General features: G+C 50.1%; 1 protein-coding gene across 1 annotated transcript in view; it reads left to right on the plus strand.

Moving 5' to 3' along the window:
• PLXNC1 (plexin C1) overlaps nucleotides 1–26,879 on the plus strand; it is a 177,587-nt gene that overhangs the window by 132,175 nt on the left and 18,533 nt on the right. The window contains exons 21-23 of the mRNA XM_056115891.1: nucleotides 3,803–3,949; nucleotides 18,851–19,028; nucleotides 21,512–21,615. Of these exons, the coding sequence (XP_055971866.1) occupies nucleotides 3,803–3,949; nucleotides 18,851–19,028; nucleotides 21,512–21,615 (429 nt within the window). The remainder of the gene's footprint in view (nucleotides 1–3,802; nucleotides 3,950–18,850; nucleotides 19,029–21,511; nucleotides 21,616–26,879) is intronic.

The raw sequence follows: 26,879 nt of genomic DNA on the forward strand, positions 1-26,879 counted from the left end.
AGAAGCTTCCGATCCTCCTTTAATTTCTCCAGCCGTCCAGATTCCGGCAAAACTGCATAATTTTGTATTTGTAGCGAGTTTCAAAATCTAATTAAACTTTGAATAAGATACACTGCCGTGCCACAGGTTTTAACAGTGCTACTTAAGTTTAGATCCGAAAGCAGCCCTTTAAATAGACTGTGCTTAGTTTAATGTTTAATGCAATCTTACAAGTAGATGCACTTTTTTTTTAACCAACCCCTTCCTGTCCCAAGGCAATACCCGTTTATTAAGATTAATGAAATCTGCCTTCTTTTCTGTTTACTTGGTATAAATCATCTTACGCTCCAGGAAGGTGTTGAGTGGTTATTTCTGGGGAGAATATTTTTGGCTTCCTATCATCTCTGTTTTAGCCACAACTGCTTTGAAAGAGAGGCGCAGGGGCGCCCCCATCCCAACCAGCCCTGGGTGTTCATCTTCATAGGCAGATTTCCACCAGCAACAAGGCCTGAGGAACCAAAAGCTCTCCCTCCATCATCCCTGGCCTCCAGAACCTCCAACAAACGCCAGGTGCTCTGCCTCTGAGAGCCTGGAGAAGGTGAAGGATTGGTGAACTCAGTGTCAGGCTTGACACTTGTCTCCAGCACTCACCGACTTTCTGTCGCTGTCTGAACATAGCATTCTCCATCTGGGGTATCTCTGTCTACCCCCTCACTCCCGAAGAGGGTCTGAGTCATGGGGAGCAAATTTGTTTTCCAGCTGTGTCAGTGAGGATCTTGGATTTTTCACTTTCTATCCTCAAGGGCTGATCTGGGTGCCTTGGGTTTTGAGGAGGCGAAGCGTTCAGAAAATCTGGGCTCCCCGCCCAGACAGCCCCCTTGAGCAGAGGATTCTGGGTCAGAATTTCGCAGTGCTGATTCAAGAACAACTCAAGCATTTGGGGGTGGTGAGGGGGACAGCTCGGTCACTGGGAGGAAATGGCACCCAGCCTGTGGGTGATACTTTCGATTTCAGTGGATTCGTTCTAGCAGGTTGCGAGACCTGGCTTCCCCTACCTGGAGCTTCAAGGCTGCAGGATGCTGCCAGCCCTAGCCCTACCCCACACACCACCAGCATTGTGACCTCAAATTACTCCCCGGGCTGAGCCTCCAAGACCATGTGGGTGAAGCCTTATTAGCATGTCTTGAATGTTCCATACCTCATGAGAAAATCCTCGTCACCCTTTTTTCACTTACTCGTTTGTCGTCAGTGCCTTTGGCACCATTTTGCATAGCCTACAGTTTAGCCCAAGGAATGGATGTGACTTTTCCCACAGCCACCAGCGAATGTGTGACGCTAATTGAGGGAGAAAGCAGGAGCACAGTCCCAGAAGTGCACTGTTGCCAGGCCCAGAGGGCCTCTCAGAGGAAAGGATGGTGAAGGTGCCCATTCCCATGACAGCACCGAAGTGGGGGTGATTGGGGAAGGGACGTGGGAGGTGGGGTTCTGTCAGCTCTCTGGAGCCATGAGAGAACCAAGTCAGGCCTAAAGTATGATCAATTCAGGACTGAATTCTGTTCAGCAGCTACAGAGAACTTCATGGCCCTGTGGTTTCCTAAGCCGGCCTCACACCCAAATGCCCTGGAAAGATTTTTTAAGTAACAGATGCCCCAACCTCTACCTCAGAGAATCTGCTTGTGACCATCTGGATGTTTCAAGAAAGTCCTGAGGGAGACCCTTGGTGACTTTCAGTGTCAGAATCGTGAGTGTGGGCAAGCACCATGAGATGCAATGTGCTCACTCTGAGTGCTGAAGAATAATTCTGGGGGATTCTTGACGTCAGACCCATGGAATCATAACTGTCCCTCCAAGCAGCCCAGGAGACTCCTCTCCACAACACTGCCTGCTGCAGACACCTTAAAATCCCTCAGCAGAGAACCCCTTTCTCTGATGTGTTGGAGGAAATGAAGAAGTAGAGGCTCAAAGTTTGCGGTTGAGACATTACTCCCAGGGTGGAGGGGAAGAGAAGCGGGCATGTGGCCATGAACCACAGAGCAGAGGAAGCTTGTTGGAAGAAGTGAAATGTCGTATACTTGTTCCAACACACTCACCACCTGAAAACTCAGACACTTGACCTCTCCATGGCATTTGGAGGGAGGCTCAGGGTCTGCGAGTTGGGAGAGAGACAGGCAGCCCATGGGGCTTGGAAGTACAGTGGGGAGGCAGCCAGAGGGGGTGTGGAAGCCTCAGGACCAAAATCAGGGAGCACTTGTGTTCTTGCAGAAAGATCAAGCAGGGGATGGGCGGGGGAGGGGGGTTGAATCCTGGAGAATTTGAAAGAGGCCTATTAACCAGTGCGGGGGGGGGGGGGGGGGGGGGGGGGGGAGTGGGAGGGGGAGGGGGGGGAAGCGGGTGAGAAGGAGAGACTCTGCCAGAGCCAACTTGACCTTGTGGACTGATGCGAGAAGCCTGTTCAGTGGCTAGCCTTCCTTGGCCAGTCTGACTTCTGGCTTCCAGCTTCCGGCCTGCACTTCCTCACACCTATTGGCCTCCAAGTTCTGATGATCTTGACAACAATTTCTTATTCGTGAATAGGCTCTCGTGAGTCAACCCAATGGAAGCACAACACTCAAAGCCTTGAACTGCTTGGGCATCCAGTGGACCCCAACACAATGAAGGCTTTTGGCAATACAGAGAGACAGCCCCCTGTCCATACAAACCTGTTTGTGGCAGAGACTGGAAGAAAGAAGCTCACAGAATGGACTGCTGCCTGGGAGAAGCTTGAGAGCAATGAACAAGCTCACCAGTGCTCCTAGGGAGGAAGTGGGGGCCTAGAACCCCCAGGCCAGCACAGGTGGCAGAGAGAGAGAGAGAGACTCAGGCTGTTTGCAAATAGCACATGGGACAGGGCAGGGCCCTGGGGAAGGCACAGTGTTGAACGAAAGGCACTTCATAAAAAGGTGACAGCAAAGCAGTCTCTTTAACAAATGTAGAAAAATCTTCCATTTATCCTGGTGGTTGCCAAGGCCAGTGGTCATGGATTTTTTTAAATGTCATTTTTATTTACGATTATTTTTAAATGCAGTTAAATAGGAAATAAGAAAGTAAACAAAGGGAGCCCTCGACTTTACTGCTCTCGGGCATTTCCAGCTGATGAGCAGGAGTTTCCGTAAGAGAAACAGACATAAAAGAACATCAGACACAGCCTGCATGTCCTGTTGCTATGTCTATACCTGTGTGTGTGAGTGTGTGAGCATGCATGTGTGTGTGTTTAAGTGCACAAACATGAGTGTGTGTATTTGTGCATGTATGAGTATGAGTATACTTGTGTGAGGATGTGTGCGTATGTGTACATGTGTGAATGTGAATGTGTGTATGTATGCGTTTGAGTGTCCATTTGAGGGTGTGTGCATGCATGTGTGTATGAATATGTGAATATTTGTGTTATGTGCATGTGTATGTGTGAATGTGTGTATGAGAGCGCATGCATATGTTTATGCATTTATGCGTGTACATGAATGTGTATGAGTGCACAAATGTGAATGTGTATGTGTGTATGTATATGTGTGCATGTGCGATTGTACATGTGTGATCCATGTGTATATGTATGTGAGTGTGCATGTGAGGATGTATACATACATGTGTGGGGGAGAGAGGAAGCCATTTCCCGAAATTTACTCCCAGGCCCAAGTGAAGCAACGTGTATTTTCTTGGCATTCCATGTTGATTGTTAGAAGACACTGCCTCCTCTCTCCTGTCATCCTACCATGGGCTGAAATTTGAATTCTTTGGAACATACAATGGACTCTGTATAAAGCTAACTCATTTTTGTGCCTTATCCTAGGAGACTGTTGGAGAACCATTCTATTTGCTGGTGACAACACTGAACCAGAAAATAAATAAGGGCCCCGTGGATGTTATAACGTGCAAAGCCCTGTACACCCTCAATGAAGATTGGCTGCTGTGGCAGGTTCCAGAATTCAACACTGTGGTATGTTTGCAAATAAATTTTCCCTTCAATCTTGGCAATAAGTTCAGCAGGGGCTTGCAGGGTGAGTGTGGATCCGTGTTTGTGTGTGTGTGTATATGTATGTTGTGTGTCTGTGTGTGTGTGTCTGTGTGTGTGTGTGCGCGCGCATGTGCTATTTCTTACAATACAGTAAAACTCTATCAAGGATGGGTTTGTGGCTCAGCTATAAAGAATGTGTCTTGCATGCAGAAGACCTGGATTTTATTCCCAGCACCACCAAAACAAAAAACAAAAACAAAAGCTATCATTCCTATTACAGGAGGTATTGTAGGTTTAGTTAATTAAAAATAGTAGTTGATAAAATATAAACACGTGTTCACATAATAGATTTTAATTACTTGGATTGGGGGAAAAATACTGTAATGATGCCTGGGGTACTCATCAATTTCCAAAGATTTTAATATCAAGATTGCTTATAGCTTTCAGCACCATCAAAGGAAATGCAAAGTACTCCCTATTCAGCACTTATAATTGCAATCAGAATTTCTCAAACGGTTCTGGAAGACAATGTGTGAAGATATATTTCAACCAAATTGAGGCCGTCTTATTTTAGAACGATAACACAAGATAAATTCTACCGGGGCTGCATGCAGCAAGAAGCCCTTACTTTATTTTCATGGATTCATTACAAATGTTTGGTGTCATGCACTTAATGTTCTGTGATCTCATAGATATTTTTAGAGGAAAGCTGTAAATCAGTGCAGGAAGGCGGTTGCTTGGTTGCTGGAGGGTTACACTGAGTCAAGAGAACATCCTTTCCATTGTCCCCACCCCTCCACCCACTTTCCATCTTTCTGAAATAAAGAGACCAATTTCTTGCCCATTCAGGAATTTGAGAATGAGCTAGTGAGAGAGAACCACGCATGGAAATTCTCTCCAAAATAATAAGGGTGTTTTCTCTGCTCTTCTGTTAGCAGAGATTTGGAAAAGATGACTGGTTCTGGTTTGATGGTCATCTTGTCCACAATATGTGGACACTGTGGCTGCCTTGATCTCAGAGAAGTACAGTGGGGTTCCAGAATGGCTCAGTCGTGAGCTGCATCTCTGAGTCGGCTGTGGCTTCCCTCAGACGGGCTCTGTGGTGACACCCTGGAGGGATTTATTTTCCGAGTACAGCAGGCGGCAGGCACAGCTCCTAGGCTGGAGATGTGCCCATAGATCAGCTATCTTAGACACTCCCCTGAAGCCACACCATGCTTAGCAATTCCCCCAACACACACACACACACACACACACACACACACACACACACACACAACACACACTGGGGCAGGAATCCCTGCTGAGAGCCAGCTTATCTAAGCCTTTGGATTTCTGTCTGTTCATCCCAGGGGCACGTTCCTTCTCCAGAGTGAGGTGCTTCAGAATCACTTAGTGGGCGCTAGAGAGGGGCCAAAAAGAATTTTGTTAAGGTTCTTGTTTCCATGAAGTCAATCCCCAACACCCTCATATGGTACCATGATCCCCACCAGAAGTGGTTCCTGACCACAGAGCCCAGTGTGATCTAAACAAACCACATCTCCCCCCAAAACAAAAAACACCAGAATCTTCTAGAGCTTTGTCTACCCCAATTACCTGGCATTACCACCCAGTTCCTGATTCTGTAGGTCTGAGGTGTAGTCGAAGAATCCACATCCCTAAAGATCTCTCTGCCGGGAGCAGCCTTGGAGAGCTTGCCCAGACTCTGGAGCCAGACGGGAGAGCTGTATGCCCATGGACAAGTTTCAGAACCTCTCTGTGCTTCTTGATCTATAAAATGGAGATAGTCACAGTGCCTGATTCCTGGGTTATTGCAAGAATCAGGACTGGGAAACATCCATCCCCTGGGCTACATCTTGCCTGTGAAATCCCATCGTCTGATACATGAAGGGGCAGGCATAGATGCTTCTCTCTGCAGCCTGTATGGCTCATGAAGAGTTAAAAAAGTGAAATAGTCCTTGGCAGAGACAAGGTTCCCTACACTTGGTTAAGTATCACACAGAGGAGCCCGGAGATGGCTCATAGGATTTGAGCACAGTTTTTAAAGTGCATTTTCATTGAGGTACTGGGATTTACAATAGAGTTAATCATATTTTTCATGCATGCATCATTCTAGCACCACACTGTGAGATCATCAGTAAGCTCCTTTGCAAGCAGGGTTCAATTCCTGGCACCACATGATCCCTGCTAGGAGCACCCTGGAACATTAGGGTATAGTCTAACCCTTATTCCCACCACCCCACGGAGTCACACCTCAGGACCTGGGATGTGGCTCCCTGGTGGAGCACACATCCCACATGCAGGAGATCTGTGTGCTTCATAGGAAACTTAGCTGAGTTTAATTCAGGTCTCTTCTTGCATGCAATGGAAACATTGGTCCCTTCTCTGACATCCCACTTAATCCAAATTTCGGAGGCAGGGGAGGCTTGGAGTCCAACAGCACAGACTCTTTAGCTCCTGGGTAATATGCCTCCATCATAGAAGGCCTAAGAACCAAAGGCAGCTGCACTGGGATCATGGACCCTTATTTCACAGATGAATCTGGGCTTTGGCTGCAAATCCTGGGCCATGCTCCTATCCTAGAGAAGGCTGACACATTACTTTGAAACTAGTGGGAAGCCCCAGACGTTCCCCAATGCAGTATTTGCAAGTGACTAGGCACGTTGAGGACCCCAGTGATGTTTCCATTTCAGGCAAACATGAACCAACTGAGTCAAGAAGGGGAGTAGGAAGGAGAAGTTGGACTTGGGAATGGATTAGTCAAGCAAAGACCCTTTGGAAGTTTGCACTGTATCACTGTCCTCCTGTTGTTCATCGATTTGCTTGAGTGGGCCTAGTAATGTCTCCATTGTGAGACTTGTTATTGTGTTTGGCATATTGAATACATCACGGATAGCTTGCCAGGCTTTGCCGTGCAGGTGAAATACTCTTGGTAGCTTGCTGGGCACTCCGAGAGGGGTGGAGGTAGGTCTTTCAAAATGCTTTAGGTTTCAACCCTTCCCCCCTTTCCTCTGGAAGTGTGACTTATTTCAGTTAGTGAAGACCTCATGTTTCTGAGCACTCAGTTCTCCATCAAAAGGTCTCTGGTTGGGAGCCAGAGTGATAGTATAGCAGTAGGGTATTTGCCTTACATGTGGCCAACCCAGATTTGATCTCCAGCTCCCCTTATGGTCTTTGTAGCACCACCAGGAATAATTCCTGAGTGCAGAGCCAGGAGTAAACTCCAAGTTTACTGGGTGTGGCCCCAAACTAAGCAAACAAAAGTTTCTGCACAACAAAGATCATGTCAGCTCTTGAATTCCTATTTTAATATTTTAAATTTTTTGAATCACCATGAATTATAAGGTTATAAAATTATTTATGGGCTGGAGCGATAGCACAGCGGGTAGGGCGTTTGCCTTGCACGCAACCAACATGGCCGACCCGAGTTCGATTCCTCCGCCCCTCTCGGAGAGCCCGGCAAGCTACCGAGAGTATCTCGCCTGCACGGCAGTGCCTGGCAAGCTCCCCGTGACGTATTCAATTTGCCAAACACAGTAACAACAAAGTCTCCAATGGAGACGTTACTGGGCCCGCTCGAGCAAATCAATGATCAATGGGAGGGCCTTTAGTTTTTACTCTTTTACTTAAAATTATTTATAATTGGGTTTCAGGTGTAAATGTTCCAATAACACCTGTTGCCTCACCAGTCTCCACTTCCCTCCACCAATGTCTCATTTCTTTGCCTGCGTCCCAGCCTGCCTCTACAGTGTTATAGTGGTCTCTTCCCTCCCTAGCCCTTAGCCGACTTAGCTTCCCATTAAGGACCATTTCCCCCCACTCCTTATTACTGTTACAGTTGGGCATTTGTTATTCCTCTCCTCTGTTCCTTTATCTCCCGCATCTGAGAGAGATGATTCTGTGTAGGTCCCTCTCCTTCAACTGGGGAGTATCGTGCCCTCTTTGGCTCTAGCAGCCCTTGGGGAAAAGGCTGGGCTCCTGAACTTAGAAATCCAAGTCAGTCTTCCTTTTCAGAGGTGGAGTTGAGGAATGAAAGTTGAGCCAAGAAAGGAGGTGTGATCCCCTTCTTTGAGGGACTTAAAAAAAAACTGGGCCACGCCTAGCAGTAGTCAGGGCTCACCTCTGGCTCAGTGTTCAGATATTATTTCTCAGTAGTGCGGCTCAGGGCATTCTATATGATGCCAGGGACAGAACCCAGGTCAGCTGCATGTGAGGCAAGTCCTGTACCTGTTGTACTATCCAGATGGCCCCTGGAACTTTGTCTTTAATCTTGACCTGGAATACCATTTAATGGACCTGGGTACACACCTTTTGGGTGTGTGTGCCTGTATGTGTCTGTGTGTCTGTGTGTGTGAGAGAAAGAGATTATGTTGGAAAGTACATTGGCTCATCTGTGCTTGTATGACAGAATATCAGCACCAGGGTGATAGGAAAAGATGAGGCTTACAAAAATTTTCTTTAGCTATCATCTTTAACATCTTTTTCCTTTCTTCTTCTTCCCTCTCCTCCCCCATCTTTCTCACTTGTCTTTCCCCACCTACCACCCAGAGTAGTTCAAGAGTTTTGTAAATTGGCCTGAGGTGATTTATAGGAAGGAAAACCAAGGTGTGGTGAAAAAGTGTGAGTGTGTGTGTGTGTTTGTGTGTGTGTGTGTGTGTGTGTGTGAGAGAGAGAGAGAGAGAGAGACAGAGACAGAGAGACAGAGACAGAGAGACAGAGACAGAGAGACAGAGTGTTTTTCAAGAGCAGCCACATGAGGCTTGAGTAACAGAGTCCGGCATTTAAAAACAGACACCCCCACCCCCACCCTCACACCCCCCACCCCCATGTTTGTGCCATGCACAGAAATGCAGCACCTCATCTAATCACCTAGAAGTTAGGTTTCACACTTCTAAGATTAGGATGTGTTTTCCCTGAAGTGTGGAGTGTTTTCTAGAACATCAGGGCATCCTGCCAGTCTCTTATACAGGCGTTGCTGTAGGAACCCCTGGGTCCCGGGAGGAATTCTTTGTTGGCAAGTTCTGCCTTTCCCTGTATGTCAGTGAAGCCCTGAGGAGTCACTCTTCCTCTCTCCATATGAAACTGTCTTTGCCTCTGTCTCTTGAGCTCTTGCTTTCCCTGCCCCTCTTCCTCTCCCTCTCCTTCTTCCCTTTTCCCCCTCACCTCTCTGTCCCCCCATTTTTCTCCCCTTCACACTCTCTCTTCCTCTCCTCTCTCCTCTCCCTCTCCCCCCTCTTACTTTCACTCATTATGGTTTGCAAAAAGAAAAGGACCTGATGTAGAGGCAGACTCAGGGTGGGGTTGTCGGGAGGGAAACTGGGGACACTGGTGGTGGGAAATGCACACTGATGAAGGGACAACCATGTATGACTGAAACCCAGTCATGAGTAACTTTGTAACTGTGGATCTCACAGGGATTTCAATTAAAACAGCAACAACAGCAATGTCCTTCCCCATCTGGCTGCCTCCACATCAGGAAGCAGTTTGTCCTCACACAGAATCCTAGCCCTTCCTCTGATGCCCAGGGATTCTACTGAGCCACCGCAGGGGTCTCCTGGCCCTGTGTCTCCCAGGGCACATTTCAGCCACATTGAATTTTGTGGCTGGAACCTGACACTGCCCCCACCCCCCACCCCCGCAGGGTCCAGTTTCAGAGCCCAGGGTTCCATCAGGAAAGGGTGCCATGGGGAGCCAAGGACATGTGCCTCACTTCCAGAAGGAGCGAAGGAAAGCCAATAACTCGTAGCAAGTGTGCTGAATTAGCAAGAGCAGGTTGACTTATAATCAAAGTGAAGCGAGAAATGGTTTTTTGAACTCTTAAACCCAGGAAATGAGTTTGCCAATCTGCCGTAGCACAGAGATAGCATCTTGGCGCCCTGGGAAGCAGTATTTCAACGAACATTATTGTCGCCCTTCTTCTATCTATGGGAACGTCTTTAAGATGATTAGACGTTCCCGAAGGAGTCCGGCTCCCCTGCAGACAGTGGCCGTGGTGCCTCCATTATGATTTATGGAAGTGCCAGCCACCCCCTGCCCCTGGGGCTCCCACCCCTCAGTGCTGACGCCTTGGGGACTGTCGTGCTGAGTGAGCCAGGAGTGATCACAGAGCCAGGTGTCAGCCCTAAGCACCGTAGAGTGGTCCCCAAACAACAACAACAACAACAGCAGCAGCAGCAGCAGCAGCAGCAGCAGCATTGAATGAGAACTCTGGGGTCCTGCACAGCCCTTCCCCTTTTCGAGTCTTCACGCTTCGTTTGCCAGGGTGCTGTCCCCACCGCTCTTCCTGTTCTCACTTGTCCTTTCAGAAGATCCATTATCCTCGTGATTAAACAACATACTGTCCCGATTAAGTCATTCTCTTACTTCAATTACATCCCATTGTTCATTAAATCCTGATGTTTGCACTTCAGCAGTCTTGTTTTTAATACTCCTAGCATTTGTGGAGAAACAGTGAAGTTAATTAACAGTTCTGGAGCTCTTTTCTTCTTCTTTTTCTCTTCATCACTGCGCACATCATTTCCATTATGACTTGCAATAATATCGAAACCATCGCTAACTTCATACTTACTGTTCAGAGCTTCCGATCAAAGAAGTAAAACCACTTTTTTTTTTAACTAATCATTTTAGGTCAGTCATTCCCTAGTTGATGGCAAGCAGTGGAAATTGAAAAATTAATGTTAAATGAGTGCTTTCAATGACTTTTCTCTTCATGCCCATAATCTTGGGATTAGAAAATAATTTAGTTACCTAAGTACAGAGGTATTTAATTTTCTTCTTTATGGCTCAGATGTGACTGTTATTGCATTACTAAGAGTTCTTATTTATTCTTGTACTCCTCAGAGAATGGTGACGTTTATAGTAAATCATAGCAGAAATAAAAGGTATGTTTTTACATCTGTCTTTTCTGGCATTGTCAAAGTCAGCATTACGTTTGGAATTACTGTTCTCTAGATCAGGGTCAGCAGACAATAGCCTGTGGACCAAATATGGCCCTGCTGCCCGGTGTTATAAATTAAGTTTTATTGGAACACGGCCATGTCTGCTCACTCATTTACTACTATCTAGGGCTGTTTCCCTGCTATAGCATGAGAATTGAGGAGTTGCAACAGAAACCATCCAGGCAGCAAGGTCTTAAATATTTATTACCTGGCCTTTCCAAGAAAAGTTTCCATCCTTCAATCTAGATTTCGGCAGAGTGAAAGAACTAGAATTCCCCCTCTACCAGCTCTAGAGTCGTGGCCTCTTTCTTCCTGGTGTACCCACAGAATCACCCTATCACTTGCCACAAATCTGAAACTCCTGGGGCTCTGTGACTACAGAACAAACTGGAATACTCATTAAACCAAAAATCTTAAAAATTATCTTAAATGTTTTAAATCAGATTTGAAATTAGATGGATATTCTCTTGATTTCTAAACAAAGGTTAACATGCCAGCAAGTATAGAAAACTGATGAAAGTTAAATATAAGGAGAGTTGCCACTAAGTCTCTTTTTCTCTTCAGAACGGAAAAAACCTTGATCCCTCCTTATTCCATTGTGGAGGGGGGTGAGGGAAAGAGAGCTCCATTCAGGAAGCATTGCACTGTCTGTTAAGGGTGGGGAAAGGACGTGGTGCGCCTTGAGGGGGCCTGGGAGGCTTTTGCCTCAGAGGGGTGTCTGGTTGGGGGTCTGAAGTCCACCAGTCCCAGCTTGAGGAAGATTGCCACCAGAAGCTCCTCTGCCTCTCACCTCCTACCCATGCTAAACTTCAGGGACCAGTTCCACATACCCGCCAGCCTCCACCCCATCCCGATCCTGCCTTTCTCATTCATCTGTGTCTTAGAACCAAACTTTTCTCCTGACCTTTACTTGGCTCTGAAATGCAATTAGAAATATATTTTATGGGTTTTCCTTAATGAAAGCAATCACTGGCCTCCGACCTTTTTTGACAAAGTTGCTGCTTTGTAATCAGCTTGTGGGAAATTGCTTTCTAGTATCTTGAGGTATCCAAAAAAGGCTAAAGCACCATTCCCCCCCCCCCCCACCTTATTGATCGAGAATGAGGATGAGGAGGTTCTGGAGGAGGCAGGGTCCTCTCCCCATCACGCACGCACATACACACACACACACACACACACACACACACACACACACACAGAGTGGGATGCCCTCAGGTTCTGGTCCCTCTCCCCAGTTCCCCAGCCACTTTTCTACCTCCTCGATTGCAGAGTAGGTTGGGTAGACAAAACAGGAAGTGTGTCATAGGGCCCAGCACAGAGGGTGGGGACTGGGGTCCCCCAGCCTGGATGTGACAGGGTTCAGCCACTTCACTGCTCTGTGATTTGGTGCAAGGCACTCAGCCTCTTCCATCCTGCTTCCGCATCTATAAACCAGAGATTAGAAGCTCTCACCTTGTATGTTTGTCGAGGTCAGAAAACAGTGTGTGGAAGATGTCTGGCTGTCATACCAGAAAGAGTCAGTGCATTATTTATCACCAACATTCTCGTCTGAACAGTTTCCCTTCTCAGCCTTAAGGTCCACAAAGCAGAAAGTGCCCCCTCGCCATTTGTTTAGGGTGGTGATTTACTGATCAATGTGAGGTGCAGGAATGGACTGACTCTTTTCCCAGTAGAATTGGGTTTTTTTGGAGGGGGGCACCCCACACCAGGCAGTTTTTTTGGGGGGGGGATTATGCCCAGCAGTGCTCAGGAGACCAGGCAGTGCTGGGAAGGGACCTCAGGCATCCTGCATGCGAAGTCTGCATCTCTGCACACATAGATCTCTCTCCAGCCCCGGTCAACATGGATATGCTAGATGCAAGCGTTTGTCATCCATGGCAGACAACAGCCCATGGAACAGAGTTCACATGAACTCCCCAGAAAGGGGGCCTGTGACATGCCCCACATGAGCCAGTCCTTTCTGTGCACCTGACCATGCGTGTTCCAGTAGGCCTTCTTGTTCACAGGCCCGTGGCCATTCTTGGGCAGGGGGTAGAGTCCCTGGGGCCACAGTGAGATGTCCTGCCATCCTGTGGGAGTCCCAGGGAGGTGAGTGGTCCTTGACACTGTCCTTCTTGTCTTCCCTTTGGTCACCTCCTGGTCACAGGCTGAAGTTTGAAAAGTTTTCACACCTGGGCTGGCAGAAGTAGGAGAAATGTTTTTGCAGACAACTGACACAGAAGCAAAAACATTATAATGGTATTTCATATCTTCATTTTAAAGTCTAATATTAAAAAAGGGCTGGAGCGATAGCACAGCGGTAGGGCGTTTGCCTTGCACGCAGCCAACATGGCCGACCCGAGTTCGATTCCTCCGCCCCTCTCGGAGAGCCCGGCAAGCTACCGAGAGTATCTCGCCCGCATGGCAGAGCCTGGCAAGCTCCCCGTGACGTATTCGATATGCCAAACACAGTAACAACAAAGTCTCCAATGGAGACGTTACTGGGCCCGCTCGAAAAAGTTTTGTCCCAAGGTGCCAGTTCTTAAGGAGCAATGACTTTTTCATAGAGTGGAAGGAAATTTCTGCAAATGAGCAGTGGTTTGAAATCGTTTGCTCCTCCCAAGCCTCATAGGACAGTCACCAACTGTCTTTTTCTTTCTAGTTATTTCTCTATTAATTTATTTTAATTTTTTTGTTTTATATTGGGGACACACCCAGCAGTGCTCAGGACTTAGTCCCGAATCTGTGCTCAGGGATCACTCTTGGTAAGAATCAGAGGACCACCTGCAGTGCCAGAGATCAAGCCTGGGTTGACCCTGTGCAAGATAAGTACCTTGCCCACTCTACTGTCTTTCTGGCCCTACAAGCTGTGTTTTAAGGGCCTTTCTCAGCAGCTGCCCCATGATGCCACCACCTAACTCAGGGGCCAGAATTTTGTCGCATGGCCATACCCAGGCAACAGAGCTTGGGAAAGGGCATCTTCATTCCAGGTACACATAAGCTCCATAAAAATACCTCTAGGATGGGGCCCGAGGTAGTGCAGAGATTAAAGCCCTTTTCTTCCACGTGACTGACCCTGCTTCTGTCAGCACTACATATAGTCCATGGAACCCCTCCAGGAGTGATCCCTGAGCACAGTTGAGTGTGGCCCAACACCTTCCCCCTTGCCCCCCAAATGCCCATGGGTTCAAGGCCAGAAGATAATTTAGCAGTTTAGGGTACACAGTCAGCAAGTGCCCAACCTGGGATCAATCCCCTGCACCACATGGACCAGAAAGCATTGTTGGGATGCAGATCTGGAGGCCCCTGGCACTCTCAGAGTGGCCCACGTACCAAGCAGCACCGCATCCTCAGGGCTGTTCAACCTAGGATGGTCCAGTTGGCTGAGCATCGTGGGTGGGGTCTCAGGCCTCCTGTGCACTACTCAGGAGACCTTTGGGTCGTGTATGGACCCTGCACGATCCCCAGGAGGGCTGGGCTCTGTGAAGTTCCATGTGGAACAGAGGTCAGGAGGGGGCTGTTCCTACCAGTGGTCTCTGTGGCATTTGGAGAGTGCTCCGAGTGGCCTGAGTCTGCGCCTCACCTGCATTGGCCTTTTGGTCTCACAGACCAGAGTATGGACACGACCTGTCCGGGCCCCGCTCCTGTTCTCAGGTTGCACACAGATTTCAGAAGCTTCCTCAAGCTTCTTCCATTGACTGAAGGACTACGGGTGCCCCTGTCCTGAAGCAGCGGTGAGGGTGAATTAGCAAAGCACTTAAGACAATTCCCGGTACATGCACTTAGGAAGCACTGCTTTATTAGAAACCTAAAATAGCATGCCTCATCCTCACCCTCTTCCCCCTGCATGACTAGGACAGGCTTCTCTAAGACAGGAGGGGGTAGGGATGAGAGGTAAGCAGGGCTAAAGGATTCCAGCCTCCACTCTCTCCTAGTGAGATTAATTGTCTAGACCACCTGACCTGGCGGAGGGCTTGAATGTGATTAAAAGTTGCTGCTCACAGGGCTAATGATAATTGAAACCAAGTACCTCCAGGAACCATAGACCTCCTTGGGTCATTGCCCATCCTGCTCCTTCCCAGACCCAGTTAAAATGCCATTTCTCCAGGAAGCCTTCCCTGGTTTCTCTCCCTTTGCATTCCTCCAAGCCAGAAGTAGTATTTCCATGAACTCCTGAAGCACTCTTTCTTTACTGTAGTACTAGTTCCTCTCTGATACTAGAATTCATGTGTCTGTACAGCTGTTGTTCTTTCTAACAGTCTTCATATACTTACCAGCAGGATCTGTGCCACATTCTACTGTCTGTGATCGCTACTACTTGGAGCACAAATAGGTGTGGAGTAGCTGGAAGTCAGGGAATGAATTTATCTACCGCAGCATCAACAGAGTGAGCTCTCTCATGTTGGTGCTTTTGGTACTAAGAAAAAACTCTAACTAATGGTGTGTGAAATAGTAAGAGTGTAGAATTGCTCCGACAGCACAATGCAGCACAGTGTCCAAAGATAAACAACCTCGAGGCCTTTCTATCTCCTCAGCAGTGTCCCATCTCCCTTCTTATCTGGGCCCTCCCTCCTAGTCACAAAACAGCTGCCACTGCTCCTACTGCCTTGCATGTCTTTTGTCAGGGTAGAAACCCTTTCCCCTTATGTCTCCCTGGTCAGAGTAGGGTCCCTGGAGAAGGTGTTTCCTACCTTAGGCTGGGCCCCAGCTGCCAGCACCTGGCTTCTGTTAACAGACAAGGCAGAGAGGTGGCTGACTGGATAGCAAATATACCTGCTGCCCAGCCCCACGGGTGCTGCTGTGCCAAGGACACGGGGAGAACCAGAGCAATTTCTCTTTACAGAGGGGCAGATTTCTGGGGAGGAGATCAGTGCACATTTCAGAGCACTTAGCCATCTGCGAGCATTAAAAATTCATGGCCGTCCCAGCGATGCGGACACATGGAATTTGCCAAACCCTTTCCATCTGGATCACCAAGTGTGGAGGAATCCAGAGTTAGCATTCCCGCTTCTCCTGTTTTCTTGCTGGCTGACCTTGTACCATTTACCTGAACTCTCTGTGCCCCGCTAGGAATAGTCAGGAGCATCTCGGGGCCAGAGAGATAGTCCAGGGCTTAAGGCTCTGGCTTGGTATGTAGCCGACTCCAGTTTGATCCTTGGGTATCACAATGTGGTACCCCATTGTACCCCAAGCACCATGGAGATGACTCATGGAGATGACTCAGAATAGTCCCTGAGCACCTCCAGATCTCACTATATATATATATATATATGTGTGTGTGTGTGTGTGTGTGTGTTGTTACTGTGTTTGGCATATCAAATAAGTCACGGGTAGCTTGCCAGGCTTTGCCATGCAGGCGAGATACTCTTGATAGCTTGCCGGGCTCTCTGAGAGGGATGGAGAAATTGAACCTGTTTCAGCTGTGGCAGCCGCGTGCAAGGCAAACGCCCTACCGCTGTGCTATCACTCCAGATATATATATATATATATATATATATATATATATATATATACACACACACATATACATATGTATATATATGTGTGTGTGTGTATATATATATATACATATATATATATATAAAATCACATCAGGAATGTCTGGAATTCTTCTTTCCTCAGACATACTCCTCACTACAGCCCTTGGCACGCTTAAAGCACACCTTCCTTGGCTGTTGTTACATATCATCATTTAGTGATATAGCCCCTCCTTGGAGATAGAAACTGAAAATTTTCTTTTTCTCGGTGGTGGGAAGAAGGCCCATTCGTCAGTGACTCCCAGCTCCCAGCTCTGTTCCTAGCTGTGTGTCCCTGCTAGAAGTTACAGCCTCTCTGCCTCTTTCTGCTCTCTTCCAAATGGGTGCAGTGGGGGAACAAAGCGATAGGATAGGGGATAAGGTACAGGCCTTCCATGCAGCAGGACCTAGTTTGGTTCCCAGCACTGCATGGTACCCCAGACATGCCCACTGGGCCAAGCAGCACCACATCCTGGGGACCAAGCATTGACTCACTGGGCTCGTCAGCCAAGAGTCACTGGGTCAGGCTCCCAGGCCTCCTGAGCACTACTTAGGAGAACCCCCCAATTTTTTTAAAGAAATAAATAAAATGAGGGTGACTACAGCCCTCCTTCATCAGACGTTGGGGAGATAGAAGAAGAATGCCTTGCAGTTCATTTGCTGGGTGTCTGGCCCTCAAGGCCCCACTCAGCATTGCTGATATGGGAGGCAGGGTAGAGCACCAGGCCTGAGGCTGCACCATCGTTTGCTTCTAGGACACCTTCTCCGTAGGCCTCCCTGCCCACCCCACTTTCTCCCCAGAGTTTGTTTGCTGATTGTCCTCCCACCGTCCCCTCTCTGGGTGGCAGGTCTGGAGCTTGAGAGAAGCATGCTGGAGGGAGTGTAGACTCACTCCCCAGTGTAGACTCAGGGGACTGGATTAGCACTGCACTGAGCTTAAGCTCATCTTCACGCCCAGAGTCTGGGGTGGCCCACTTCTAAGGCAGCTAAGAGAAGGCACGTTTCGAGAACCTGACATCCCACTTTCCAGGCCAGGGACTGCCACCCCCGTCTTACCTCCCAGATACCTTCCTCCCCTCCCCCCCTCCCCAGCCAGTTAAGGGCCCACTCGGTTCCTGGTCATACAGGACACAGATATTCCTGCAGGGTGCGTGAGGATGCTGAGGGACAGACCAGGTGCCCAAGGTCTCATATGGGGCTGGCAGGTCACCCAGTGAGCCAGGGGTGGGAGTAGGAAAGGTGACCCCAGACTGGCAGGCAGCTTGGTGTAGGCCCCTCTCTGCTCTGACAGATTAGGGTGAGGCGGATGAGGTGACTGGGGTTGTGTGAGTACTAGCCATCTGGTGTGGGCGCTGGCAACACCCCCATCACACCAGGCCTGACCATGATGATCGGTGTACATACTAAGGGTAAGTGTGTCACAGCAACTCTTGCCCCACTGGGACCCACATCCTCTGGTCTCCCCTGTTCACCTCAGTCTTCACAAGACTATGGAGGCCATGCCACATATAGTGGGACATGGGGATCCCAATTCTCTGGTGATCTGGGTTTCCAGTCATTTTCCCCCTTTATGTTTCCTTGATAACCCCCTTGTCTAATTGTCCTTGTAGATTCCCTGAGTATGGTCAGGCTCACCAAGGGTGGGTAACTGTGACCCCCCACCCCCACTCCCCGGCCCACCAGCTCCCTATTCCCCCAGTTGGGACCAGAGACCAGAGCATGGCTGTAAGTCTGTCCATTGATGCTCAGGCGAGTCTTGCCAAAGTGGCTCTTCTGTGCATTTGGAAATCTTGCCAGCTTGTGTGTCCACACACATAGAGACCTTTCTGTCCTGTTTGTCTGCTTGGCGGGTGGCGCTGCTCCAGGATGAGGTTTGCTGACACAAGCTAAGTGGTAGCAGGGTGATGTGGAGTCATGAGTTCAGGAATAACAGGATGGGGCTTAAAGGGCACCCTGGAGACTGAGGTGCAGAGAGGGGATTGCCTGGCTGTGAGCAGTGCTGTTTGTGAGAGAGCGACATTTGGGTACCTTGAATATGGGGACCCCTGACGGTCCCAACACCTCCAGCCTCATAGCTGGGATTTCATGGTCCTGTGCATAGGAAAGATCATCAACAGGCTGCCCCCGTCTCCCGCTCAGCCTGCCTGAGACTTTTCTTTTTTCCTTTGTACTTTTGAAGCTGTAATTAGAAACCATCTTCTTTTTTAGAGTATTCATGTGCTCTGATATCTTACTCACTAATATGTATCTTTATTTGTTTCTTCTGTAATGAGAGTTTTTAAACTTTGCTTTCCTTGCCGTTATCTCTGAGAAGAATGGATAATGGCAGGAAAAAGAAAAAATGAGGCTGGTCGAATGTGGGCCGGTGTTTGCTGAGGCGCTGCCAGAGACTGGGGGTCTGTCCTTAGCCGAGCAGGTGACTTCCGCTAATTGGGGAACCTGTCTCACAGGCATTAAACGTTGTCTTTGAAAAAATCCCGGAACACGAGAGCGCGGACGTCTGTCGGAATATCTCCGTCAACGTTCTTGACTGTGACACCATCGGCCAAGCGAAAGAAAAGATTTTCCAAGCATTCCTGAGCAAAAATGGCTCTCCTTACGGACTGCAGCTGAACGAGATTGGTCTTGGTGAGCATCCCCTCCTCTCTGTACTTCCTTCCTCTCCCCCTCAACCCCTCGCCCCATTCCCTCCTTCTGTTTGGCACCTGTGGGTCCTGAACTGCCCTGTCAGACATGTCCCAGGGCCAAGACATGGCTCCACTTTCTCTCCAAAGCCTCACACTCCTTTGCTCCTTTGCAGCAAGTCCCCATCCCCCCGCCCCCAGAGGCAGGCGGTGTGCTAAGATATTATGTTTGTAAATCAGATGCATGCATGCATGCTCCCTGGGCCTCAGAAGGACACAAAGGTGTCAAGCTGGCGCCCTCCCTGTTGCCTTTTACACTGGCATTTGATTTGTTTGTTGTGATATGGAGGGTGTCATTAGTGGGTGGCCCCCCTAGCAGGGTGTTAAGTCCCTCACATGTGCTGAGAAAGGTCATCTTCCCCTGCTAATCGCCTCCCTGCATTAAGTGGCTCCTCCCGCCTCCCCCACCTCCCAGAGAAGCATCTGCTCAGAATTCATTTGCCGCCTTTATTGGTACACAGCAGAGCGGAGCATATGCGGGAGCCAGCTAACAGGGCTCCACTTCACTCAAATGTTCATCAACATTTTAAAGTTGAGCTCCACGCTGCCCTCCCCGGAGACCGCCATGGGATTTGATAGCAGATAATGGGACAGGAGAAGAAGAGGGAAAATGCAGCGGCGACAGGCAGCCAGCAAGGTTCATCTCCCCCAGTGCCCCCGAGTTGCCTCCACTAAGCAGGCAATTAAAATCCTCCCACCCAGCCCTCCAGGTCCAGCCTCCTGTAGAGGGAAGGAAAAAAAGGCCATTGAGGGAAGAAAGGAGGGTGAGAGAGTGGGGGTGGGAGAACATGGGAGTGAAAAATCAAGCAAATACGGAACTGCTGCTGGTGGACACTGCCCTCCGCGTCCCCTGGGCTTCCATTTTCTCCTGCTTAGACAGGTCAGATGTAGGTTTATTTATTTATTATTTTTTTTTTTGCTTTTTGGTTCACACCCAGCGATGCACAGGGATTACTCCTGGCTTTGCACTCAGGAATCAATGCCTGGTGGTGCTCAGAGTACCATATGAGATGCTGGGAATCGAACCCGGGTCGGCTGGGTGCAAGACAAATAAATGCCCTATCCTCTATGTTATTGCTCCATCCCCCAGTCAGAGGTAGGTTTAGAATAGAGAACCCTTGCCTGGAAACCTAGATGAGGGACCTGCATCCTTACATTGGACCACTTGGCACCTGTGTGTGTGTTTCAGAGGCCTCCAGGGACTTGGCTCAGTGGCCTCTGTCTCACCTCCCCAAGGCTAGTGATGCTCTTGCAGGGTTCCTGGGCTTACCACAGAGCAAGACAGGTTGCTGGGGAAGCCATCTGAGAACTGCCCCCTGGCCTCTGATGGTGCACCAGCTCTCCCAGACCACCTCCATGGCTGGCCTCAGAGAGCTAAGGCAGGGCTGCTGGGCAGGATGGGGGTAAGGCCTTGCATTGTTGGCTGCTCCTGGTTCCAGCCCTGGCACCACGTGTGGTCCCCTGGGAGTGGGAGGAGTCACTCCTGAGCACAGAGTCAAAGAGTAGCCTCTGAGCACTGCTAGTGGTAGCAACCCTCCCGCTCTGCTCCCGAAATAAAGAAAAACTAAAAGGTAACCACCAGGAGATAAGACAGATAAAGAGAATGCTCGGGCAACCTCCCAAAGCCAGCTCTGAGCACTGAAATCCAGCAGCAGTGGCTTGCACACTCAGATGCCCAAAGGGATAGAGTGGCGCAGATGGGGGACTGCCTAGGATAACAGGAAATAGGAGGACCAACTTTGTTGGGAAGGACACCCCCTGCTTGCTCTCACCTACCTGGGCCTGTGTGATTGTGTGAGTGATGGGGCTGGCGGTCCCAAAGAGCAGTCCAGGGGCAGGAGTTTGGCTGGACAGCAGAGGGAGGCCCAGGTGCTGTCCCTGGCACTGCTCAGAGTGGGCGGCCAAAGTATAAGTTTTAATGTGCCTGCTCCCCATCATTTGATGTCGGTGGTATTAAAATAATAAACATGTGGGTCCCTCAAAATGAAAACCCACCTTGGTAAGACAAACTGAGCTCGGGGCACAGTTTCTAAGGGTGTGATGTTGGAATTCAGCCACTGGGGACTTGCATGCAGAGGTTAGCATCTCACATACAAACACACACACACACACACACACACACACACGATATTTTCTGACACACTCAGCCCCTCTGCAGATGCCTCATTTTGTCTTCATTTTGCTCCACTTCCAGGCTTTAGGCTCCAGAGTAAAAGGGACCTTTCAAAGTCAGTGCCTTAAGCACAAACCAAAGTGAAGTGCAGCAAACTCAGGGTGCTGTCTCGCTGCATCTTCAAACAAACATTTCCCGCCTTAAGTTTTCATTCGCTTCTGAGTTAATGCCACACATGGCTGAGTGTGGTCCTGAGACTTCCCGATTGTGATTTTCTAAGGGAACAACCCCTCCACATACCTTTTCTTTTCCAGAGCTCCAGGTAGGCACCCGGCAGAAAGAACTTCTGGATATTGACAGCTCCTCGGTGATCCTTGAGGATGGGATAACCAAGCTAAACACCATCGGCCACTATGAGGTAAGAGATGCGCAGCTGGCCCGTGTTGGGGGTGGGCCGAGAAGAGCCGGAGTCCACTATCTCCCGGGGCTTCTGTTTCCAGCTGTCCGGCGGCATCCCTGGCCTTTACTTCATTGGTACCTTCGCCCTTAGGAGTGCTCAGGTTCTGTGGACACTGAGTCTTGAGCTTGCCACAGACTCGGCAGTGAAAGGCCTGACAGAGGTCTCTGTAGACCCCAACGCCTTTCCTGTGGGGTGTTCCTAATGAAGGTCCATGTTTCCATGTGTCGGCCGTATCTTTCATGCCCACTCTTGCCCCAATGCTGAGGAAGTGTGGAGGTGACAGGGACACGCAGGGCATCAGAGCCCAGCACTGGAGAGCGGCAGGGGCCGGGGGACTCAGCTGCCGTGGCCGCGTCTGTTTTCTGTTCGGATGTGGGCCTGTCCAGGGCTCCGGGATGGCCGCGCCCATAAGTCTTGGTTGTAGCCTCCGTGTGCTGGGACCCAGATGGGGGACTCAGGTTCCCTGACCTGGGGAGGGGAGATGCCGAGAAAGGAGGCAAAAGATGAGCCACTGCCCTGCACTGGGTCATGGTGCTGTGACCCCAACGATCTGAGAGGCGTTCCTGGCGAGAGCCATGACTCCGTGGAGACTCGGGGAAGGAGGAAACGCCTGCCGGCTGGGAGGGGCCATGGGCACAGGTGGCAGGGAGTGGCGTGCTCTGCCACAGAAAGGCCACAGCCAGGCTGCAGTCCATGCCGTGGCAGGACCCTTTCTGTGACGCTGCCTCCGCAGCCCTGTCTTGGCCCAACGGTCCTATCCTGGGTGCTGGTTTAGTCATTCCCGGGACTTTCTACATGGCTTCCCTGACCCGGAGCCCAACCAGGAGCAGGTCTGGTAGGAGTCTAACCTCAGAGAATAGATCCGCTGCCTGTATACGGGCGGGGGTTGTGGCTGTGCGTGGCTGGGCCAGGTGTGCAACCTGGGGGCTGAGCAGCTGATGCTGCAGGCAGTGCTGGCCCCAGGGACTTTGAATTTGCTCCTTGCACAGGGCAGGTGGTAAGCAGAGAACTGTGTGTGGCTTCCCCGTGGCTATGCATGGAGCATGGAGGTAATGAGGGGCGCACACCTGGGAGGGTAAGGTTTCCCAAATGGCCATCAGCAACCCATTAGATGGGGAAAGCGCCCAGTGGACCTACTTGGGGTTGCGGGGCGGTGGGGGGGGGGGGCAGGCAGGTGGGTTCAGAAGTGAGCTGGGGGGATCCTCGGGTGAAGGGGTATTCCCAGCGGCACACAAGGGTGCAGAGAGGTGGTGGTCTGAAGCAGGCTGCTCCTTCAACAGAGCTTTCTAGAGAACAGCCCAGAGGAGAGACCAGCTTCCTGGCCCCTCCTTGGCCCATGGGCCGAGTAGACCTCAGAGCCAAATTGTAAACATGAGCTGCTTTGGGTGATAGCCTGGTGGGGGGGGGGGGGCAGGGAAATCCCCCAGCACTCTGCTGAAGGGGACCCGGCAGAGAAATGAGGGAGGGGGGGTCACAGCCAGCTCCCACACTCCCCTGCCAGCAGCGCAGACTTCCCAGCCTGCGAATCATCCTGCCAAATTGCTGCAGTTTTCTGAGCATTTTGGAGTTAGTAAAAATCCCCAGGGAACTTTCTGGAAGTGCATATTCTTGTCAATGGGCCACACTTGGAGAAGCGCTGCTGCCCCAAGGGAGGCAGCATGACAGGGAGGAGGTTGGGAAGGAGGTACCACCCTACCCACTGCATGCTGGGGGGAACGCTGAGTTTGAGGTGCAGGGCCAGCCCCCCCTTACCCCAACACCTCCTGCCTTCTGTGCCTGGGGTGTCTGCCAGAGTGTGGGGGCCAGCCCAGGAGGAAGGAACCCCCCCTCCAAGACCTGCACACTCCTCTTCAGGGAGGGTTTGGGAAGCTGTTTAGCTGCCCAGTGGCCTGCAGGGGGCCCCCAAGGCCGGGGGTCTGACCACTCTCTGCACAGAACCTGGAGAGAAGGCGCTGTCCAGGGCACACCAGGACGCAGCTCTGTCAGGCGGAGCGTCTGTCTTTGGGGAGACTGGACCAGGCTAGACACCTCTCTGCTTAGAGATGATAATGGAATTAATCCGGCCCCCAGTCACTTCCCGTCTAAGTGATTTATTGGCTTCATCCCCTCACACCGCTGCCACATGGTGGTAATAAATGACAAGACTAGGACATGCGTATTTAGAGGATTCTCTGCCTGTTTAAAGAGCTAAGCCGGAAGGCAAATAAAGGCAGGGAGCTTGAAGGAAACAGGGAGGTCAGGGGGCAGCCCAGCGCGCTCTCAGCCTGGACCAGAGCAGCCGGATGCCTGCTTTTTAATGACCCCTTGCTTCGGGGGAAGGATTCCACCCCAGCCCACCAGCTGCAGCTGCATAGACCTGTAGCATGCATAGGCTTTCCCCCACGGCCACACATACACATAGAACCACACAGCACATGTACCATATAGAGCACACACAACACATGATGCAAACACAACACATTCAGCGTGTGATTTGCGCGCGCGCACACACACACACACACACACACACACACACACACACCATGGGGCCACCTTGTTCCAGAGAGCCAGGCTGCAGCTTACTTTTGCCCTTTTGTGAACAGAGAAACGTGTTCTCTGGCATTTGCATTTCCCTCCAAAGAGACAAGATGCTAATTATCACTCTTATTCATTTACTAAAGCACCCTAGTTTGAGTCACTGTAAGTGCTTGAAAGCAAAAAACTATATTTCATTTAAAAATAGGATCTAACTCAGAGTTTTAAGTGATTCAGACTTACCTCCCTCCAATTAGACCAAATTAGTTAGGTTTTAAAGTTAATCTTTAGTGACGGCCAGTTCCTCCTCCTGTCTAAACAAAGTCCCCACTGCGGGAGCGCGTCCCTCTGGCTCCTCTGAAGGAGTTACTGTCCAGGTTTGAACACCAGGTGCCCCAGGGCATCTGCGAGCAGGGGAGAGGCGACTCAGGGCCCCGAACTGCTGGCCAGCTGTTGCTGTCCATTAGACATCCTCCGTCCCCAGCTTCTCCTGAGGCTTCCCAAGAGGATTATCTGCAGCCAGTGTGGTATGCTCACGCTGCACACACATGCACAGACATAACACACATGGACACACATAGTTACACACAGGCACACACACACACACGGACACATGGTACATTTACAGTCACACACACAGGCACTTATGCACGGATACCCAGCACACACAGTCATACACGCAGACACAGGTGTAAGGGAGCGCACACACAGACAGGCTTGTGTGTGGCATTTCTTTCCCCAGAGCCCCATGAGGAAGGTGCTTTTATCACCTCATTTTACGCCAGCTGAGCAGAGGAGGGGGATTTCTGCTCCAGCCTTGTGTTCTGTGCAGATTCAAGTGAGACCGGGGTCTTTGCAAACACGCGTAGCCAGAGGCTTCTTTTTCCCTCTAATTAAATCCAGGGGAGAGCTTCCCTAACTGGGAGCGGGGGAGGGGTGGGGGAGAGGGGGGCTCTGAGTGCGTTCACTGCAGAGGAGGGGAGGCTGGGCTGTGCATAAAACTGAAACCAGTGTGTATGTGTGTGTGTGTGTGTGTGTGTGTGTGTGTGTGTGTGTGCGTGTATAAAAAGAAAGAAAGACTGTGTGCAGAGAAAAAGTGAATGTGCAGGGAAAGGGTACATATGTGTTTGCATGCAGAGAAGTGTATGTGCATGCAGGAAAGGTGTGTGTATTTACACACCTTTGTGCATGCTGAGAGACAGAGAGAGAGTGTGTGTGTGTAGGTGGGGGTGGGGGGAGTGGATGGTTTCTCCCCAGTACCCATGTGGACTCTGGCTGGCTGGTATTATTACTCCCACAGGCTGCCTTGATTGGCAATCATGATTTCAGGAGGTGTCATATCCCAACAGGAAATGTTCTCACCAGATCACAACACTTGACCAGAGTGAGGTTTTGAGGGGCAGAACAGACCACAGGGTCGTCAGGCAACGTTTGCTATAACAGGTGCTGCTCAAGTTAAAGTGTCTCTGCTCATACATTGTCTTTCACATGACACTGAGCACTCAGAAATGCTCCAGAGGGTCGCTGGGCCACGTGTCTCGCTCTCCGTGGATTAAGCTGAAGAGATGGAGCTACTCACAGTGAGTGGCTTCCGTTATTTAAGGAATGCACAGAAGGCTGATGGTGTACTAAGCACTGTCCTAGGAGTCTTGACTAAAAGTAGCTCCTTTTGTCTTCTCGGTGGTCCAACAAGGCAGACGTCATTATTTTCATTCTGAGGCTCTGAGAAGCACAGAAACTTGCCAAAGTGTCCTCATTCTTCTCCCTGACACCCCAGTCTGGAAAACTGAAGCAGGAGGAATTGCAGGAAGGACTGGGGTCACCCGGGGGCCCTTTGCTCAGAACTGTGTGCTCACTCATGCCTCAGAAGTAGAGTGCTTGGCTGGAGAGCCGGGGCCAATTCAGGAAAACTCCTGGCCGTTGCCTTTTCTGCCTTTGTGGTCACGTTCAAAACTGTGACCTCTCTTCAGCTCTGATGCATCCCGGAACTGTGCATTTGTAAGGACTTTTCCCTGTTCCAGACCTTCCTTTCACCCGCCTTAAGGCCAGCGTTCCTTGAAGACAGTCTGAGAGGGGCTCTCCTTCAAGAGCTGACTCTGGCAGGCCAATCAGAACCTGAGAAGTGCTTCAGGTCCCAATTGCAAGGTCTGAAGGCTCAGCTGCCTCCCACAGAGACTCTGCTGGGGATCTTTCTCACAGGCCTCTCGGGAGTCTGCTCCTGGCCCAGGAACGATCCCAAGTACCCCAGAAAGCAACAGGAAGCCTGTCAGGACTTTGTTCTCTATCTGGAACTCTCTAAGTGGGGGGAGGAGGGGAGAAAGAGAGGGGGGGGGGAGAGAGAGGAGAGGGGAGGGGAGGGGAGGGGAGGGGAGGGGAGAGGAGAGGAGAGAAAAGAGGGGGAGCAGAGAGAGGAGAATTGTGTCTGTGGAGAATGTTCTGCCAGGCACTGCCACAGGCTCTGAGGAGCCCAGAGCCTCCTCTGCAGCGGGCTGAGTGAAGTTATCTTTTTTTCTGGCCCCAAGGAACAGAATCCTTTCTCTTGGCCTCCCATTCTTTTTTTTTCTTTTAATTGAAGCACCATGAGATACAGTTACAAAGTTTTCATATTTGAGTTTCAGCCATACAATGATCAAACACCCATCCCTCCACCAGTGTACATTTTCCACCACCAATGTCCTCAGTATATTATCTCCGCCCCCCCATCCCAA

The sequence above is a fragment of the Sorex fumeus genome, unplaced genomic scaffold, assembly GCF_029834395.1.
Source record: "Sorex fumeus unplaced genomic scaffold, SorFum_2.1 ptg000003l, whole genome shotgun sequence".
NCBI classification, from domain to species: Eukaryota; Metazoa; Chordata; class Mammalia; order Eulipotyphla; family Soricidae; genus Sorex; species Sorex fumeus.